Source organism: Thyridium curvatum (assembly GCF_004353045.1).
Source record: "Thyridium curvatum strain D216 chromosome Unknown NODE_134_length_54934_cov_82.696225, whole genome shotgun sequence".
Lineage (NCBI taxonomy): Eukaryota > Fungi > Ascomycota > Sordariomycetes > Thyridiales > Thyridiaceae > Thyridium > Thyridium curvatum.
Window position 1 is genome coordinate 34862 of NW_022156889.1, and position 20073 is coordinate 54934.

General features: G+C 49.5%; 6 protein-coding genes across 6 annotated transcripts; 4 read left to right on the forward strand and 2 right to left on the reverse strand.

Moving 5' to 3' along the window:
• Positions 1–842: 842 nt before the first annotated feature.
• On the forward strand, positions 843–3293 carry E0L32_012076 (uncharacterized protein; the record flags this gene model as incomplete). The annotated part of the gene is made up of 2 exons (XM_031134877.1): positions 843–1287; positions 1363–3293. The coding sequence occupies 2 exons, from the start codon at positions 843–845 to the stop codon at positions 3291–3293; spliced, it is 2376 nt and encodes a 791-aa protein (XP_030999342.1).
• Positions 3294–4820: 1527 nt separating this feature from the next.
• Positions 4821–6367, reverse strand: E0L32_012077 (uncharacterized protein; the record flags this gene model as incomplete). The annotated part of the gene is made up of 2 exons (XM_031134878.1): positions 4821–5498; positions 5573–6367. The coding sequence occupies 2 exons, from the start codon at positions 6365–6367 to the stop codon at positions 4821–4823; spliced, it is 1473 nt and encodes a 490-aa protein (XP_030999343.1).
• An 853-nt stretch (positions 6368–7220) lies between these two features.
• On the reverse strand, positions 7221–10490 carry E0L32_012078 (uncharacterized protein; the record flags this gene model as incomplete). Its single annotated transcript, XM_031134879.1, has 1 exon — positions 7221–10490. One exon carries the CDS (start codon positions 10488–10490, stop codon positions 7221–7223), a length of 3270 nt encoding a protein of 1089 aa, XP_030999344.1.
• An 880-nt stretch (positions 10491–11370) lies between these two features.
• On the forward strand, positions 11371–12482 carry E0L32_012079 (uncharacterized protein; the record flags this gene model as incomplete). The annotated part of the gene is made up of 2 exons (XM_031134880.1): positions 11371–11807; positions 11876–12482. The coding sequence occupies 2 exons, from the start codon at positions 11371–11373 to the stop codon at positions 12480–12482; spliced, it is 1044 nt and encodes a 347-aa protein (XP_030999345.1).
• A 999-nt stretch (positions 12483–13481) lies between these two features.
• On the forward strand, positions 13482–13927 carry E0L32_012080 (uncharacterized protein; the record flags this gene model as incomplete). Its single annotated transcript, XM_031134882.1, has 2 exons — positions 13482–13677; positions 13749–13927. 2 exons carry the CDS (start codon positions 13482–13484, stop codon positions 13925–13927), a joined length of 375 nt encoding a protein of 124 aa, XP_030999346.1.
• A 700-nt stretch (positions 13928–14627) lies between these two features.
• Positions 14628–16502, forward strand: E0L32_012081 (uncharacterized protein; the record flags this gene model as incomplete). The annotated part of the gene is made up of 1 exon (XM_031134883.1): positions 14628–16502. The coding sequence occupies one exon, from the start codon at positions 14628–14630 to the stop codon at positions 16500–16502; it is 1875 nt and encodes a 624-aa protein (XP_030999347.1).
• Between the last annotated feature and the right edge of the window lie 3571 nt (positions 16503–20073).

A 20073-nucleotide genomic window follows, 5' to 3' on the forward strand; every position in this document is an offset into this window, starting at 1 on the left:
AAGAAATCTTTTGAAAGTTTTATAGTGGGCGAGCTGCTTCTCAGCTTCGGCAAGAAGATTCTGGATGGGGCTGACAACGCAATTGACTGCCAAAGACGTCTGTTCGTGTCCCTTTCCTTGTGACTCTGTACTTGGCGGTCCCGGTCTTCCCTTTCCTCCCAACAGGCGTCCCCGAGGCTAGCACTCAGGAGGAAGGGCAAGGACATGCATTGGTACAGCCAGGTTTGGAAATTGTCTTGAATCGGCGATCTAAGACTTCGCAGGGTTTAGTTGAATAAAATGACCTTATATGGTCACCGTGTAGCAGCTCTTGCTCAGTAGGCTCCTCAATTATTAGTTTCATTGAGCCGATCTGAGACGCTGCGAAGTATGATGCGCCGATGACGAACCTGGAGGGTTGTTCCAGACGGAGCAATTGCCGGCTTGTCTAGTCAGGACAATTTGCCGTTTTGACAACTGGATCATAGGCTGAACGTCAACATAAACATGCCTGGCAGGTCTATACACGTGTATGAGTTCTGGGGTGGACCGTTCGTTGAGGTTGAGAATATGCTGCAATTGAGGCATCGGGTCGCCCACTGTCCGCAGCCCGCCCCGGTCCGTAACCACACAGCTTGGGCGAGGGTGTACGGTCACACGCAATGCCGGTATTTCAACATTTTATGAACTTTACAGCAGGTTCTCCAAGGGGAATTCACGTTGTACTACGTACCGAGTCAGATCGTCATATCTGGCAGGGGTTGTGTCAGACGCAGACCCACACTCGTTCAATTAAAATCACAATCTGCACCCAGAAAATCCCCCTCAGGAAACTCATCTTTCAGTCCAATTGCCTAGAGACCATGGCGCAATCAGCCTCCAAGCATTGTAGAGCTTGCCAAGCATCATTCACCTCGCCAAATGCGGTTCGGGAATTCTCCTGGGCCTGCGGCTTCGCCCCTTTCCACGAGCGGCCATGGGACTCGTTCAGGGGCTGGTCGGGGAATGCCCAGGACCTTGCTGACATCACCGAGTCCATAACTGACTGCGATTTTTGCGCCTTCGCTCTCGGATTCGCCGCCCAAGACCAGATCCTCCAGATCTCGGGTAGACCTGATTCCGTGTCCTTCGCCAATCAAGACGCCCACAAACCCCGTCCTGGCTATGTCAACGAGCCGTTGATATGTAGTTGGCGGTATCACGGCTATGACTATCAAGAACACAGATCAGCTGAGCTCAGACTACAGAGGTACAGGGATGATGAGTTGGGGAGGGACGGCTCTGCCATGCGACTCTTTGAGACTTCCGGTGAGTTTGCGTGATACTTAACGGGAACTGGCAAGACCACAAGTTACTTAAGGACGTTACAACTAACAACAACAGACCCTCGAGTGCAGTGTGTCAGGCCTATTGACCACTCATCGAAGAACACGAACAGTGACGCTAGCTTTGACTGTCTATCTCGCTGGATTGAGAACTGCTCCCAAAGCCACCGGCTATGCAACAAGTTGCATGCCAGAAGAGCTGAGGATGCCGACTGGCTTCCGACGCGTCTTGTTAAGGTCATTGCCTCAGAAGGTGCAGAACCGACGTCTATCCTCGTAGAGGAGACTGCTAAGGTCGATTGCAGCGGCGTCGAAGTCAAATATGCGGCACTCAGCTACTGTTGGGGTCCAAACCCTTCCTTCATCAAACTCACTGGGTCTAACCTGCAGGACCTGAAAATGACCGGGGTATCTATCCCGGTCCTACCGGCCACATTCCGCGACGCGGTCACAGCAACGTGGCGTCTTGGCCTTCGATATCTGTGGGTGGACTCCCTCTGCATTATTCAAGACTCGCTAGACGATTGGGCTCGGGAGTCCATGACAATGGCAAAGGTGTACTCGTACTCGGCCATCACACTCGCCGCTGCAGCATCAAATGATGCCGAAGGGGGGCTCTTTCGCAGGCGCAACCCTACTGCGATCAATGGCACGCAGATGGACCTCAAATGGCCTGCCCTTGATCTAGAGGGTTCATTCCGAGTCGTACCCGAAGACCCGTGGCTGAAAGCAGTAGTTCAATCGCCGCTGTTGGGCCGCGCGTGGGCTTTTCAGGAGCGTCTTCTATCTCGAGGAACAGTCTTCTTTACTCACAACATGCTGTTCTGGGAATGCGGCGAGCTATATGCTTCGGAGCTCTACCCAGACGGTGGGCCTTGGGACCTGAAGTATCGGTACAAAAGCTTTGATGTTGCCGAAAGGCTACCCGAGGGAGTGCAGAGTGTTGAGGATGGCCGCTTCAAGCATGTATACACAAGTCTTCTGGCAAGCGATAGGGGAGCGAACGAATTGTCACAAGCCGAGGTCGATGAGAAGTTCGTCTATGTTTGGGCTTCCGTCGTGGCCCAGTATAGCGTCGGCAAGCTCTCCAAGGAGAGCGACAAGCTTGTGGCTATCGAGGGTGTTGCAGAGCAGATGGCTACCATCATACCCAAAGAACATTACTTGACAGGACTCTGGCGGGTACCGAACCTTCCACTGTTCCTGCTGTGGTACTGCGAGGAGAAGATGACACGAGGCAGGATCTCGTCGATGCCTAGCTGGTCATGGGCATCCACCCATTCTCAAGTCAAGTTTAACTTCCTCTTTCGGGCTCAGACTGAACCTCATATCTCCATCAACATCAACTCCATATCCACCCCGCCCAGGCGTTCGACCAACAATGCCGCTCTCGACTCGTCCATGACATCTGAAGCGTTACCTTCCGCAGCTCTTTCGATCCGGGGTCCTCTCACAGAAGTTCGCCTGCGCCGAGTTACACGATATGATCTCGGTCCCTTACACCGCGGTTTTTGGCGAGATATAACGAGGAGAACCGAACCCAGAATCTGGCGATGGAGACTGCTCGACAGAAGCCCTCGGGTTGTGTTCACAGGCAAAGGCTTGAAGGCGAGCTATCCGTGCACTATGCTATTTGACCGAACTTTGCCGCAAGGTTGTCGCATCTTTGCACTCAAAGTTGCGGATGCAGACCTACGCTTTCCGTGGGCCGACCGGCTGCCTGTTGACTGCGGGTTGCTACTGGCGCCGGCATGGAAAGAATCTCACGGAGATACTCCGGAGATCACCGATGAGCCGGGCTTGTTTGTTAGGGTCGGGTATTTCGAGATTGCTAGAGGCAAAATGGATAGAGACTGGGCAGACTGGGCTCAGTTGAAGTTTAGAAGCCTAACACAGCTGAGGGAAGGCATATGGAAGGACTCCAAGATTGACCAGAAATTTTGGAAAGATTGGGATGGAAAGGATGCATATACAGTCACAGTTGTCTAGTCTGGTTGATCTACATGTATAAGCCCATTACTGCAAGGACATTAAATTAATAATTGGTCGAGTTGCACATATTTCATCAACTAACAGTTCCCAGAGTGTAACTATTCCAGCTCTTCTAGCAACCAACATTGATTCAACACTTGCCGAGTTTGAATAGGCCTTCAGCCAGAATCACCGCCATCTACGGTGTGGCCATAAAGTGGTAAATGAGTACAGGCTAGGACTAAGGTATCGGACGACTCACAAGTCACTATCTAACAGCAATCGCGCAGTCGTGAAGGGCAACATCTATAGTGAATACGTGCAGTGCAGTGCAGTATTACGAGAAGCTTTCCACCATATCCTTACCTGTCAAAACATGCACTTCATGTTCTATGCTTTCTGTGCATCATGCTCAAACAAAAATGCGAGGCAGACGTTCTGTGTTTTCTATGCATCATACCCAAACCAACATGCAAGCAGACGTTCTGTGTTTTCTGTGCATCATGCCCGAACTAAAATGTGAGGCAGACATTCTGTGTTTTCTATACATTATGCCTAAATAAAAATGCGAGGCAGATATTCTGTGTTTTCTGTGCATCATGCCCAAACAAAAATGCGAGGCAGACGTTCTGGCCGAACAAGGCCGCGCATGTCTTCCCGCAGCCGAAGCCACCTTCTGGGCCGAGTTCTCGAAAGGATTACTTCCGAAAATCAAGGAAGCAATGCAACCATGGAAATCGAGAATGCATATTCTTGCACCCCCCCTCTCCCCCCGGAAGGCTGCTCTTGCACCCATACAAAAAAGAATCATTCTTCCACTACAACTCTCACTAAAACCAATGTCATATACCATGGCCTTATCATTAAAGGTCCACATCCCAGATAACCCAAACCATAACCCCAATACTAACCACTAACCCTAACCTCCTAACTGCCAATCCTAAGCTAATTTGAATTATAACAAAGCGTTTTTAAGGCTTGAATGCTGAGCTTTTAAATCCTGTGATTTTTATAGAGAGATATGTTTTTGTTTTTAAGAAAGTTGCATTAGTCTTGCGCCGGTAGGGGCCTTCGGGGGGTGCGAGAATGATCATTCTCGTGGAAATTTGTCAGCGTTGTCGGCCGCGCCACGCAAAACGCGGAGGATCACCGAAAGATTGAAATTATCACGAAATCCCGGCTATCTGCATCTCAGACTCTCAGGATATCTGACATGCTGCAATCACTTCTCGCTGTGCGGTATCGCGGGACTGTCGACATCATGTTCAGTGTGACTAGATAGAGAGGTTACTAGTAATAGGGTTTCTAGCAGGATATAGTAGTTATCCTAACTAGTTTATGTAGCTAGGAGAGATAGCCAGAAGTGTAGAGGAATCAAGGAGGAGAGGCTAGATGCTAGGAAACTTTAGAATTAATAAGGCTGTGAGATTTCTTCATAGAATTGAGAATTTATATCAGAGAGGGACTTTTAAGATGCTATATAAAGACACATTACTCCCCGTTACTGCACAATATCGCGTAGTTATATTTCTTGGGCCAGTTTGTTTAGAGCTCAACAGCAATGTCATCAACATCTTCCTTGTCCTCATCCCGCTGCTGCTCCTCATCATCCAGGAAGCCGGCAAGCCTCTCCTTCAGTTCCTCCACAGTGATCTGGCCGTCTTCCAGACCCTCGTCGCCGTGGTGCTTGTGAGGCGGGATAGGCACGCTGTCGACGACCTGAATGACGCCGTTCTTGGCAATGCCGTCCTGGAGCCCGACGCGGACGTAGCCGTTGAGGCGCATGCGGATGAAGCCACCCCAGCGGGCGATGTCAACAGCGATGCTCTTGTCGTCGAGCAGAGTGGCCAGATCCAGGTGGTGGTGGCCAGAGCCGATGTCGGTGTCCTTGTCCTTGCCGGCCTCGTAGAAGGCGTCGCTGTAGAGGGTGGCATTGGCGACGATCTGGTACTTGAGCAGCGCCTTGAGGTACTTGAGACCAGCCTCGGTGTTGAACAGGAAGGCGTTGGCGGGGACACCAAGCTTCGCGAAGGCACCGTTGGACGGGGCAAAGACAGTGCTGCCGCTCATCTTGACGTTGTGGATGAACTTGACAAACTCGGTCTTCTCGTAGGCAAGGAGGAGGGTGGAGAAGACGCTGGGGAACAGACTAATCTCCTTTCCAACCATGGGTGGGGGAACCAGAATGTGGTTTACAGCATGGATGATGCCGTTCTTTGCAACCTGCATGCATGCGTCAGCTCGGAGTCGACAGGGAAACATAGTTGTTGTGCATTATGATGGTAATTAGTGCTTACAACATTGGATGCAATGACCTTGCTGTAAAAGTTGACACGCAGACCAGAAAGGCTGACGCTGGTGCGAAGGCGCTGAGGCTTGTCATCGAGCCAGCTCTCACGGTAGGCCGTGGGCAGGGTGTGGGTGGCCAGGATGCGGCGGACAGGGTACAGGCCGACACCGACGTGATACCTGAGGACGGCCTCGATGAACTCCTTGCTTGGCTTCTTGTCGTCGGGAATATGCTCGAAAGCCTCGTCGACAGGGACAAAGAGGGTGTAGTTGGCCTCGGTGCTGTTCAGCAGCTTGACGATGTCGTCGTGCTCGTCGACAAGCTTGGCGAACTTGGTGGTGTGCTTGCTCTTGGAGATGAGTTCGTAGACGGTCAAGTTGCATCTGTGCCCTTTGTGGGGCCGGCGATGGCCTGGACCGTGAGGGTGGTCAAACTCTTCAAAGTCACCATCTGACCCGTCATCGAAGTCATCGTCGAACTCGTCGAACTCATCGAACTCATCGTCAAATTCGTCAAAATACTCATCGAACGCGTCAAAGTCATCGTCGAAGCCGTCCTCCAAGAGCCCCTGAAGGGAGTCCTTTGCGTTCCAGGTCCGATCGACAGCTTCGAGGAGGTTGTCGAGGGTGACAGTGTCGGCAGCATTCTTGAAAGTGGAGACGACCGACTCCTTGGAGGGCAGCTTGTCCCAGAACGACCACTGCTGGTCATCCTCGGATCCGGGCCTGAGGAAGGGCTTGGCGTCCGGAAGGACAAAAGCGTTGGCCACGCCCAGGCATAGAAGCGGAGCGGCGAACTTCATATTTTTGGATATGCAGTCCGAAAGAATTGAAAACTGAAGGATCAGATCAATCAATGCAATGCCGCAAGAAAGAAAATCGGAATGGGATGAGAAGCGGCGGCCAGCCCCTAATATGGCTGGGCTGAGGATACTAGCTTTCCGTAGCTCAGAGGCCCATGAGCTGACGTCAACCGCACAAGTGCGTATGCCTACGCCAATAGGTAGCAGAGACAATGGGCTGGGGGGGGGGGGGGGGCGACAGCTGTTCAACGGCAGCAAAGCTGGCGGAGCTCTGAAAATCGTTGACTCGACGAATCTGTGGCACTGGTGGGCTGAGGGCTGTCCAGAGACCAATGCGATTCGCCAGGCAGCCGGGATTGCGTCTTGGTTGTTCTCTCTGGCAAAGCGAGGGATACGAATGAACGAATGATGCGACGAACTCCGTACCATCCGGTGCTGATATGATTATCTACAAGTAGTAAGGGCCCTTGGCACGCTAGGTAATTGACCCCTCCCTCATGTCCCAGCAAATCGGCCCTGGTAAGCCCCGGTCGCCGACTCGACCCGAAGATGGATGAATATGTGCATCAGTTAGAAAACCGATATTTAATACCCAATACATGGATCCGGGACGTGTTGGCAAGACGGAATTGGTAAAGGTCGCTCCCATCGGGCATGCGTGCGACCCCGAGCGGTGATAAGATGGTCACTCCCTGGCACTCTGTGATTGATCAAACACTCATTAGATCATTTACATATCGAAATCATGCGCCGTGCCAAGGGGTGGAAGGGCGTGACGAGCTTGTCGGATACGAAGACGGACTTGCCCTCGTCGGCGTGGGCGGTGCGCACGATGGGATAACCCTCTGAACATTTACTCTACCGCCCTCCACTGCCTCTCCAGCTCCGCCACCATCATGGCCTTGCCCGGCCGCGTCGCGTTCCGCATGACCTCGTTGGCCTGCTGCCCGTACCGCGCCCCGTCGAGCTCCCACTGGCTGCGGAAGGTGCCGACCACCCCGGCCTGGCTATAGGTGTGGTGGCTGCCGATCGTGTTGACCTCGTTGCGCCCGAGCTGCGTGTAGAACAGGCTCTGCTGGTTGAGCATCTGCTGCTGCACGAGCGCCATCCGCTGCTCGTTGACCATCTCGCGGCACCGCACGATGGTGTTGGCGTAGACGACGCGCCGCCGGTCCGAGTACCGCCGCAGCTCCGTCGCGTCCGGCGGCGTCCGGCCGCACGCCTCGGCGTACATGCCCCGCATGCGCGGCGAGTACATCTCGCACATGCTGTAGCCCGTCAGCAGCTTGCGCCGCCAGGGCATCTGCGCCTCGAGCGCCGTGCCGCGGCAGAACTCGTGGTAGCACTCCGGGCAGATGGTGCACTCGGGCCAGCCGTACCACTCGCGGCCCCTGCAGTCGCTGTCGCGCGTGCAGCGCGGCATGGCGGCGTACACGCCCGCGTACTCGTCCCACTGCGCGGCGTCGCCGGCGAAGAAGGTGCGCAGCAGGGCCCGGCCCATGCTCTCGAAGCGCGCGTGGCCGGCGCTCAGGGCGCACAGGTGTGCCTCGCCGTCGGCGGCCCAGCCCGGCTTCGGCTTGAGGAAGCGCGAGATCCCCCAGGGCTCGACGGTGCCCTCGTAGCACGCGCCGCAGACGCCGAAGCCGGCCGGGTCCGAGGGCAGCGTGTACCACCTCTTCGTCTTGACGCCCTCCAGCCCGCAGTGGGGCTCGGCCGTGAGTTTCGCGAGGGCAGTGAAGAAGAGCGAGGGGTCCTCGCGCTCGTCCGCCATGATCATGAGCATGAGGATGTTGGGTTCGACCATGTCGCACGAGGCCTTCTCGCCTGGGACCTTCTCCTCCCGCTTGGTCGAGCGGAACCATTGCGAGTCCATGCCGTCTATGTCCTTCACCCGGTCCAAATAGCAACACTCGCAGATAGTCAAGTGTCGCGGGCCCTGGAGGGGAGTATAGAAGTTTCTGTTTTCCGTAGGGATGTGCTGGAGTCTGGGGCAGGGCTGCGCCGCTTGCAGCTGGATTCGAAGATTGGCGGCTTCCATGAATGCTGTCCAGTCCCCGGTTTCCCTGGTCTTCTGGAGGACTCGGGCTAGATAAGGAAGGGCGAGATCGCACGACCAGATGTCCTCTTCTCCTTGTCCAGTAGCAGGCTCAAACTTGGCCATGAACGGGCTAGACTTGAGCATATCTTCCACGCACGTCTCGCATATAACCAGGCCTGGGATCGCGTCGTTCTTGGCCCTCCACCACTTGATGCCCTCAGATCCCTTGGCTCCCTTGGCGCCTTTGCACTCCGGAAGTCCGAGACGGGCATTTGCGTAGTCCAAGAACGGCTGCAAGTCGCCCGTCGTCACGACCTGCGGGAAGAGCTCCTTTTTGACCCTGAGAGTAGGGAAACGGCATATATGTGCCTTGTCTGCCTCGAGTTCTTCGCCTTTAAAGTCATCCTTGAAACGAGTAGGATAGATGTGGTCGACATAGCACCTCGAGCATATCAGATAGCTAGGCGCTGACTGGTGGGTGTACCAAGTCGTCTTGAGCGGAACCGCGCTGCCAATACACACCGGAAGAGTCTTGATGCCATATTTCTCGTATCGTCGATCCCAATCATTTCGCGGAGTCCACTTCGTTGTGGCGGGTCCGTGTCCTTGCGGAGTGTTCTCGGCATGGGTTGGTGTGGTATAGTCAGCCCTGTGAAGTTGGTCGGGCGGGGGAGGTCCCGGAGGAGGTCCCGCGCTCGGCAGAGGAGCACTGGAATTGCCATGGCTATTAACGCCTTCTGTTGGTTGCTGCGTCGGTGGTGGCGGGTATGTTTGTGCCTGAGGTTCCTGATACTGCCCATGCTGTGGAGGAGTAGGATTGTTTGCACCGTGCTGGTTATCACCCGGCATAATGGGTACTGATCCTGTGAGAGACGGCTGCTGTGGTTGAGGAGGTGGCGGAGGCGGTGGCATACTTGTCCTAGGGTCGAATCCAACCTTCATAGATTGGAAGGCATTTGTGACGCCCTCAATATCGTGGCGAGCTGCAGAGCCTTCCTGAACACCTTGCGATAGCTGCGCTGGGGTGGGTGGCGACGGAGACGTGAATGAGATGATGTTCTCTACGGCTGATACTGGCTTGGAAGGCTTCGGTTGGGCAGGATTCGTGGGAGTGATGCTGTGCACAAAGGCGTTGTTCGGCTGAGATGGCTGAGAAGTTGCATTGGCATCTGCTGGAGGGCTTGAGACTGAGATCGACGGGCCCAGTTCCGCAATTCCCGGAGAATATTGGGGATACCCCTGAGATCTGCCTGGTGTATGGACATCATCAGGTGAGATTACTCCGCTAGTAATCCCTGGAGGAGGAGGAGGCTGGTAACTCGCTGGATTCGGCTGATATATTGTTTGATATGACGAACCAGGATAAGGCGAGGCAGCCTGCGGCGGAGGCGGGCCAGGAGGAGGTGGAGGAGGTGCCTGATACGTTGTTGAGGGCTGTGACGAAGGACCCGGTAATGGCTGGAGCTGATATTGGTATGGTGATGCCGCCGCTGGCGGCCCTTGCAGAGGCGGAGGATACGATGACCCCGGCCCCCCGGCTGGGTAAGGCGACGGGGACTGCGCCGGAGGTGGTCCTGGCGGAGGTGGCGGCAGTGGATAGCCATTGTTATATCCGTACGGGGTATGGCTGGGCTGAGAAGAGTGATACGGGCCAGATGGCAGTGCGGAATAGCCCTGATAAGCTCCCGGAGAGGGAGGAGCCGCTGAGGTAGGACGGGGAGGGAGCTCCGGCGGCCTGGTCGGACTTTTAGGTGGAGGTGCATAGTGCACCTGGTACTGCCGACCCGCGATGTTGGATGTCCACTGCGGCTGTGGCTGCGGCGCCTGCTGGTGCCCCGGTGGATGAGGCGTCAAGTAGGTCTGCGGAGTTTCATAACCAGGCGGCCGGGCTGGAATGGCCGGCGCGGCGTTGACAGGCTGTTGTGCTGGTGGAGGAGGAGGAGGTGGTGGTGGGCCTCCTTGAGCGCCGGGAGGTGGAGGAAAGTACGGTAGCTGCTGTTGTCCAGGAGCATAACCTGCTACACCCGGGTTTCCGGGATTGTACGGCGAGCCTGGCGGCTGCTGATTTGGGGGATAGTACGACATGTTGTCCCTCTCAAGCTGGCGACGGAAGCGCCGAGGGTCGTCACGTCAAGGCCACAGGTAGGGGATATAAAGAACATGAAAGACCTTGGGAGACGTAAGAGGGCGGATGGTCGCGTGAGGGTCCGTTTTTGCTTCACAGCCCAAGGAGTGGCTTGAGCAATGGTGCCGTCGGATGTTATTTATCAACTGCAGCACATTTTTCAGCTGCACAGCCTCACCGTTGCGTTGCCGTTTCGCTCATGACTGTGCCTGATTCAGCTGGTGCGCTCCACAAGGGAAAAGGCGCCATTCACGGCCATCGCGTCTTGGCAGAAACGGTCGGACACCAATCCCCGATGTCCTACTCGGCACTCCGTAGGTAGGCTGGCTTGCATTGAGATTATTAGTCGTCTTGAGTTTCATGCATCAGAGTTCGACTGTACAGAGCTCAGCAAGAAATAGTGTCACTGCAAATGTTGGAACCTGTAGATGAAGGGTCCAGACGCATGCTCTCAGCGCCGCAGAGCCGTGAAACACCTGACTGCACGCTCTCAATTAGTAGCATTGTTTACTCGTTGATGCACAGTGAAAGCGCTTGGTTACCCTGCCGAGACTGGGCTTCTTCTATTATACCCTTTCTTTGAGTCTAGATAGGTATGAAGCTGCATTGTATGTGTCGGGCCTCATACTCCGTCCCTTGAGAAGTGTGTCTGGAGTTCCTCTGGCGGCGCTGGTTCAAATCGGCCCAGCGACAGACCGCGCTAATCCGTCTGTAACCGGGGGCCGACAGCTCGACATCATAGCTCTGCAAAATGTCCCCAGATCTTCACGCGAAACTTCTTACCTCGCCATCTTCCTTGCTCAATTGCAGCTCTATGCAATTGAAACCTCACCCGACATCATGCCTGCACGCATAACACCCGTCGCTACCCTCTCACGAGCCCTCCGGCGGCAGCAGGCTCTCGCGAGCCGCACCAAGCTCTCCGGATTCTGGTACTCGACCGAGGCGAACCCGGGCCCGCTGGTCCAGGTGACCGACCTGCCAGCGCCCAACAGCGGCCACATCCGCGTCCTCGAGCTCAACAGGCCGGCTGCGCGCAATGCTATCTCGCGAGCGCTGCTGTACAGCCTGCGCGACGAGATCGAGGCCGTGCACGCGCAGTACAATGCCGAGACGGGCGCCGAGATCGAGCAGCCGGGCTTCAAGACGAGGTTCAGCGGTCCCGCGGGCGATGCCGAGAAGGGTCCGACTCGCGCCTTGATTATTGCCAGTGCTGTTGATACCTGCTTCTGCGCGGGCGCAGACCTCAAGGAGCGGAAGGGATTTACGCAGGAAGAGTAAGACTCCACGAAATCAGATTGGCTCATTGTTGGAGCGATTGCTGAATTGAGATCACTGCAAACAGGACCGCAGCCTTCCTCACGACCCTCCGCGCCACCTTTGCCTCCCTATCTGCCCTCCCGATCCCCACGATATCGGCCATCTCGTCGGTCGCTCTGGGCGGCGGCCTCGAGCTCGCCCTCTCGACGCACATGCGCGTCCTCTCTTCCAACGCCATGGTCGGGCTCCCGGAGACGAAGCTAGGCATCATTCCGGGCGCCGGCGGCACTTACCGACTGCCCGCCCTCATCGGGGTGCCCCGGGCCCGCGACATGATCATCACCGGCCGCAGGGTCTCCGCGCCCGAGGCCTACTTCCTCGGCATCGCCGACAGGCTCGTCGAGGTCCTGCCCGAGGAGCAGCAGGAGGGCCGGTCGGAGAAGAGCGACGCGGAGAAGAGCCAGGAGGTCCTGCGCAGCGCGCGGAGGTCGGTCCTGTCCGAGGCCGTCCGCCTGTCGCACGAGATCTGCGAGGGCGGGCCCGTGGCCGTCCGGGCCGCGCTGCAGGCGGTGCAGCACCCCATCGAGGCCGTCGAGAACAAGATGTACGAGCGGGTCGTTGCGACCGAGGACAGGAACGAGGCGCTCAAGGCCTTCTCCGAGAAGAGGAAGCCGGTGTTCAAGGGCCGCTAGATTTCTACATGGCAAGCTTTACGCAGGCTACGGGCTCAAGTGACTTAGTGAACCGGAGACGGACTGCTGTACTCTTTGGAAGAGAACAGTTTAGGCTTGGCTTACAAGTATTTGCAGGTACATGTCACAGGGCGCAGTGAGGCTCGCTCTAGTTAACTATTGTAGCTATTACATGTAAAAGCAACTGCGCGGGCCGCAAGCGGGCGTCATAGTAGTTGACGGAAGTTCATCAGGAGCCACCTCAACGTTAACAGTCCAATATCCTTCAATGTTGTCGCATCTTTTGCCCTGGAAATCGGAAGGGCTATCCCACTACCTAAAACCGATGGGCTTGATGGATACGCAAGTACTTCTGTTAGCAGTCCGTCAATTAATGTGGCCATCACTTATGGCCGCTACGGAGCAACCGCTCCATGCAAATGGCCCTCGTTCAAATAGCGAGACTACACTGTGGTGCATACATTCAGTGACCATGGCGTCATTAAATGGGCGAAGGCCCAACTGAATCGGCACTGATCGAGTGAATGGGCTGCCGATCTGAGCCGCCTCGGCCAGGCCCACTGGGGGAGAAACATCAAGAAGCCATGCGGATGACTGTAGCACCTGCGAATGAACGTCATTGGCCTGCATTTCAAACCGAACTGCTACTCTCCCAGGTAACGAGCCGCGCTGATTTGGGTCTCGCAGTGACCAGCCCTCCGTTCACATGTGCCTGTGGCCCCCGCCAGTTTGGAAGGGCGATTTGGTGGGCCAACGCCTGGACTTCGTCAAGCATGCACACCCATGACATCATCACGAGCTCATCCCTCCCAGCAAGCTCCAGGAGCTTTAAATAATCCCAAAACATCACACACAACCTACACTCATTACTCTTGGCCACTGAAATATTTCAATCCTACCAGAATCCAAATCGTCAAATCAACTGCCAATTGGCATCCCTCCATCAAACGAACCTCACGGAACAAACCTTGACACCGTTACCTACTACCATAAATCACCATGTCTTTCCTCACCGAGACCGCCGTACGCCGTCTGGCGACCGTCCCTCGCACCTTTGCCGTCTCGACCGTTCCCCGCGCTGCCTTCAGCTCCAGCATCATCCTGCAGAAGACCGCCACCGAGACCGCAAAGGACGCCGTCAAGCAGGTAGACCGCGCCGTCTCTGACAAGCTCGTCGACGGCATCAACATTGGCGGTAAGCAGTCTCCCTCGTCATATCCCCAAAGATGTAGATCAAAAGACAAAGTGACTAACTTGGTACTGCAGCTACGGTCGGTAGCAAGATCAAGGAGGCCGGCGAGGACATCGTCCACGGCAAGGCCACCGGCAAGGCTGCCGAGCTCCGAGGTGATGCGAAGGAGATGGCTGGTGAAGCCAAGGGCAAGGCACATGAGGTCGCTGGCAAGGCGAAAGGCAAGGCCGAACAGGTCAAGCAGCAGCTGTAAGATGTCCTGGTGGTGGTCGAGAAGAAGGCAGGGAGGGCATGGCGGCGTTATGGTTACCCTTTGATCACTGTATCAGTCGTGCGAGGTCCATGAGCTGATCCAGTTGTACAATAATTTGTCATTACAATCGCATTATCAGGCCGTTGAGTTCTGAGTTTATCATCCAGCACTAGAAAATCAACTGGTGTACACGGCTATCGATTGCCCTCCGCTGCCATACACCTGATGACATCAGTCAAGCCATATTCATGTGTTTGTGCTGCAGGGCGTCTGTCAACCGTTCGTCAACGTAATGGCTTGCTTACTTTCTGAGCATTCACTGAAACAAGTGCAGACAAAAGTGCCTATCAGACTTGGTCGTCAATTCCGAATACGGTCAAGGTGACGGTGTTCTGTATTTCTGCCGCCAGAACAAGAGAGCCCTGCGGGTTTATATCGGCTCTGAATGAAGAATTTCGGAAAAGCAACATATCCTCTGCATGACTCCTAGGTTGATCACGAGAGACACAGTATAGACTCACGTTGGCTAGAAAAGCAAATAGATGCTGTGCAAACAGTCCCAAACAGCTGACCGAATTGGGTTTAGTCGCATTTGATTGCATTGCTGCCTTGCTCTTCAATTTTCCCATGCACAATATTTTCATATCCTACTCCGTATGTTTCTCACAAGATACCTAACGTAGAAGCTCGGGAATTTACAATGTCGTCGTTTCGTTACCCACCTCTACCGCGCGGCGATGGCCTGCGGTTGCTTGTCCTAGACCCGGGCCGCTTCTCCGATCCATTCCGGGGTCGGCTAGTCTCGGCGACCTTTGCCTCCAAGCCCAAGTACATCGCGCTATCTTACACCTGGAAAGACAGGGACGAGGCTCATGCAAGCGTCCGCATAGGCAGATCTAATGCCACCGTCGTCGAAGCCGATGACGGTTCCGACTGTATCGAGCTCGATGGGCACCAAGTCCCCATCAGTCACAACCTGGCGCTCGCCTTGAACTATCTGCGGTCCGACAAGACCAGCATAAGTCTCTGGACGGACCAGATATGCATCAACCAGGATGACGTTCCGGAGCGCAACTCTCAGGTCGCTTTGATGGCGTTCATCTACACGCGTGCGGTGCATGTGGTGTCCTGGTTGGGCCTGCCCGAGGAGGAGCCTGACCGGACCAGCGCTGTCGTCCGCGCCTCGAAGTGGACGTCCGGCCAGAGCCAGTTTGCCGCGACTGAGCGTGTCGTGTTCTCGCAGCTGGGTCAGGATACTTTCCCGGTGGACGAGGACCCTTACTGGAGGCGTGTCTGGATAGTGCAGGAGGTCTGCCTCGCCAGGTCCGTTGTGTTTGTCACGGGCCAGTACGTGTGGTCTGAGCAGCAGATAATGCTGTCCGTCCTCGACGCGCACGCGCCCATGTACAAGCTCCTGAAGGCAAGGAAGCAGCGCTTCACGGACGACATGAGGCTGGAAGCGCTGATCGAGAAATTCATGCATTGCGGGTGCGGCGAGACGCGCGACAGAGTCTACGGCTTGCTTGGTCTGGCAAACGACGTTGTCTCGATCAACACAGCCGAGACCCTTCCAACCCCGCATCCCTACGACGGTGACAGTACCCGGAGAGGACGAGGCACGATCGTGGTAGACTACAAACGGCCCTTTTACGACATCTGGTGCGATGTGGTACTGCACATGTACCGACGAGCGATGCCAAAGCTAGACTTTGGCAAGTCTGAGGAGGAGAGACAAGACGAGAGGAGGTCTCGAGTTGTCAGATTCGCGGGTGTGGTTCAGAAGGCTCTTGGAGGCAAGGTCGATGAAGAGGTAAAACAACCGGGGTTCCTCCAAACCAAAGCTTCCATCAAACCTGTGTCCCCGCCATTCATACAAGTCAAGGCGTACATTGCCGGTCGAATCCAGAGCATCGGGCCCACCTACTCAAACTTCCTCGGCTCGCACTTCGAATCGGGGAGATGGGTGTCCAGCTGGTACGATCACTACAGCGATGAGAACGACCTCTCCAAGCTTCGAGAGGTCGAGGAGACGTATACAGGCAAGATCATCGACTTCAACGAGACTGACCTGGCACGGATCTCTTCCTTTGAGAATCATGCGGTGGCATGGTCTCCACTACGGGATTTCTCGCCAGAAGACTATAAGCCGGCTCTTGGCTGCTTACCTCTGGGCGAGCCGGCGCGGTTCGTGGGCACGGAGCACTGCATGGGCCTCGCGCCTCACGGGGCGGAGGTGGGAGATCTCGTGCTGCGCTTCTGGGATTGCGATGCGGCCATCGTCATGCGGCTCCGGAGCGATGGGCTACACGACTATCTCACCGGCGAGGACAGCGACGGGATCAGCCGGGTCCTCATGGACGAGGAGGACTCGGGGCTTCCTCCCGAGCAAGCCGGGTTGTATGAACTCGTCGGTCGCGCAGACATTGCAGAGCCGCACGTTCGGAAGGAAGGTTTGGGCGATGCCCGGGCCAAGGACAGGTTGAAGGTGGACCGGGAGAGGATGACGACAACGGCCAGATATGTGTGGATGGACCTCGCTACCCTACAGAAGATCTCTGTCGCAATCAAGACCTGAAAAGATCCACGAGGCAACACCGCAGCCGCAAAGCTGCGGCCTCACGGCATTGCGCCCACCTGTCAGAGGAGCCACCCGGGCAACCTGAAACAGGCCAACGCAGGCGATGCACCACTGCAAGGGGAAACGTTCGGATGGGCCTGTGTCAACTAAGGGTCGGATCAATCGAATTCTATTCATTAAGATGTCTAATTCTAAGGGAGAAAAGGGGAAGGCCGCCAGGGGGGCCGCCGGCCCTTAGGGGTGGCCCTAAAGGGCGGTGTGATTAGGCAGAGACAGCTCTATATACTAAATTTACTCTAGGGTTGTTCTTAATAGACTAGCTCCTTTTAATATACCTCTCTAGATCTCTAGAATCTAGAATTCTAGAGGATCTAAAGCTATTTCTATATCTTAAATAGAAAATTAATAATTTTACTTAATATTAAAGACTATTTAACTACTTTTAGTCTTATTAATTATATATTAGATATTAATATAGATATATATTAGATAGGAGGTTATATCTCTTTTTTTATTAATTCTTATATCTTTCTTATATATTTTAATATATCTTATATAATTTTAAATAACTTCTATTCTTTTTAATAACTAATTTAATAGTTTAATAATTATAATATCTATCTTTTAAGATAGAAGACTTAAGTTTAAATCTTAGTTAGATCTTTAAATTAGATTTTAAATATCTTTAAGCTTTAAGATATAGTTTTAAATAATCTTAGTTAGAATATTTCTTAGGTTTATTAGCTTTTTATTTAAATTAATTAGACTAGAAGATTCTATAGATTTAATCTCTATAGAGGATATTAATCTTTTTATTCTTCTTTTAAATAGTAATAAAAAGAGATATATAGAAAATAATAATATAGTACTTTCTATAAGTAGTTTTAATAGTTTAATAATAAAATATCTATCTTTTTTAATAAGAGGTTTAGATTTAATTTTTAATTAGATTTTTTAATAAAGTTCTTAATATTTTTAAATTTAAGAAGTTTATTATTTTTATTTAGTATAATTAAAGATTATTAATCTTTTTACTAATCTTAATTAGCCTATTAGCTAGTATTTAATTAGTAATTAAATATTCTATCTTTATTATCTTCTTTTAAATCTCTTATTAGATTTAATAATAATAAATATTAATATATCTTAAAGCTATCTTAAGTTATAAATTCTTACTTTTAACTAAATAAATAATTTAATAGTTATTATAATAAATAATAAACTAATTTAATAATTATAATATTATTTTCTTAAAGAATTATATAATAATAATAATCTCTTAAAAGAAGCTTATAAGAGTAAATAACTTTATTTTAATAAATAAGATAGTAATAATATTTTACTTAACTACTTTCTAATTAATAATACTTTTAAATAATATTATAAGATATTTTTAAAAGGACTTTTAATTCTTTAAATTATCTTTAAATAAAGTATTAGTATAAACTTTAAATAAGAGATTTAGATTATTCTTATTAAATAAAATATCTAGCTTTTTTATTCTTAAGAGATAATAGATAACTCTATCTATCTTTTTTATTACTTTAAATAGAGAGTTTATAAGAAAGTAGGTAAGATTAATAACTATTTTAATAATATCTAATCTTATAATAATATTAAGATAGATTAAAGATCCTATCTTTTATTAATAGATATAAATCTTTAATAAGATTATTTACTTATCTAACTTTATAATCTTCTTAATTAATATAGAGATAGTTAGCTCTCTAGTTATATTATTAAGCTTATATCTAATAATAAGATTAATAATCTTATCTTCTTATAAGATTTAGATCTAACTTTAATTAATACTTTAAATAATCTTTATTTCTAAGAATTACTTAATATCCTTTAAATCTCTTATTTTAAATTAATAGATTAAGATCTCTTTAAAGACCTCTTCTTTAACTTTATTCTTCTTATAATAAAAATAGATAATATTATTAATATAGAAGAATATTAGAATAAAGTTATTATAGAAAAGATATAGCTCTTTAATTAATTAGATAAATTCTATTTTAATAAGAACTATTAAAAGAAGATTTTATTATAATAATAGTAATATCTATAGGCTATATAATACTTTAATTAAATAAATAATCTTATTAGTCTATTTAAAGTATAATAGAAGTTCTATAAATACCTTCTTATTAAGGTAGATATTAGTAAAGATATTAATTATATCTAATTACTTTATCTTAAGCCTAAATCTTATAGTAATAGCTATAAGAATTTAGAAAGACCTTTCTATTAATATAGTAATATAGGTATTCTAATTATTTAGTAGCTATTAATCTTCTTAAATATAGATTCTAGCCTTAAATCTCTTAATATACTCTTTATTATTAAACTTATAGATAAATACCTATTTTAATAATATAACTATCTAGCTCTTAACTTTATAATAATTTATTATCTTTAATATCTTATTATCTTAAATATTCTTAATCTCCTTCTATATAATCTTAAGCTAATATTAATTATAGAGGCTATTAATAACCTTCTTAATATTTCTTAGCTTTAGTAATAGGTTATTTTAATATAATTAAAGTAATTATTAAGACTCTTATTTAATAGAAACTACTTTAGCTTAAAAGCTAGTATAGATTATATTAATATTATAATAGTTCTTTAGAATTATCCTATTAATTACTTATTATTATCTTCTAAAAAGCTCTTCTTACTCTCTTAATTACTATATATAGTCTATTAGCTTATAATTTTAAGCTAATTATTTAATTAGTATAGAACTTAAGAAATCTTTCTAAAAATTTTCTAGTATCTTTAGAATATTATTCTCTTTCTTTAATAAAGTTTTTAAAGTTATTAGACTAAAGAATATAGATTTAAAGCCTTTTATTAGTCTTATTATAATTAGTTCTTAGACTAGCTTTTTACTTTAATAAGAAGTTAGATAGATAATAATTATCTCTTTAAGCCTCTCTTATATTAAGCTAGTCTTTTTAATTACTTTAGCCTATTAAGACTAATCTCTCTCTTTAATAGCTTTAAATAATCTATTTATTAGACTAAAAAGACTAATAATCTTATTATTAGTCTTTTTAGACTCTAGCTCTCTCTCTATTAATTTTAATAGCTTATAGATCTTTATTAATAATATAAATATAGTTAATCTCTCTCTAGATCTATTATAATTCTTCTTTTTAAAGAAGAATTCTTCTTTAAAGATTATATCTCTTAATAGAATAATCTTTCTCTTCTTAGAGATTTAGATCTATTAAATATTTATATCTTTATAACTAATAAGATATTTAATCTTAATATAAAGTTAATATTTAATCTTAATTAATATTATAATATTATAATATTTATCTTTAAGATAATATATCTTTAAACTATACTCTTTAATATAGTTAAGATCTAGCTAATTTAAACTATTTAAGATTTAGTATCTATTCTTTTAATACTATTATTTAATAGTTGTGACGATCCTTGATCCCAAGAGGCAAGACTACTTCGTAGGATCGGAAGCGTGTGGGTTTATGTAAGCAGTAAGTGATGGGCGCTGCTGAGCAATGGTGGTTGACTTGATCGTAGCTAAGATAGC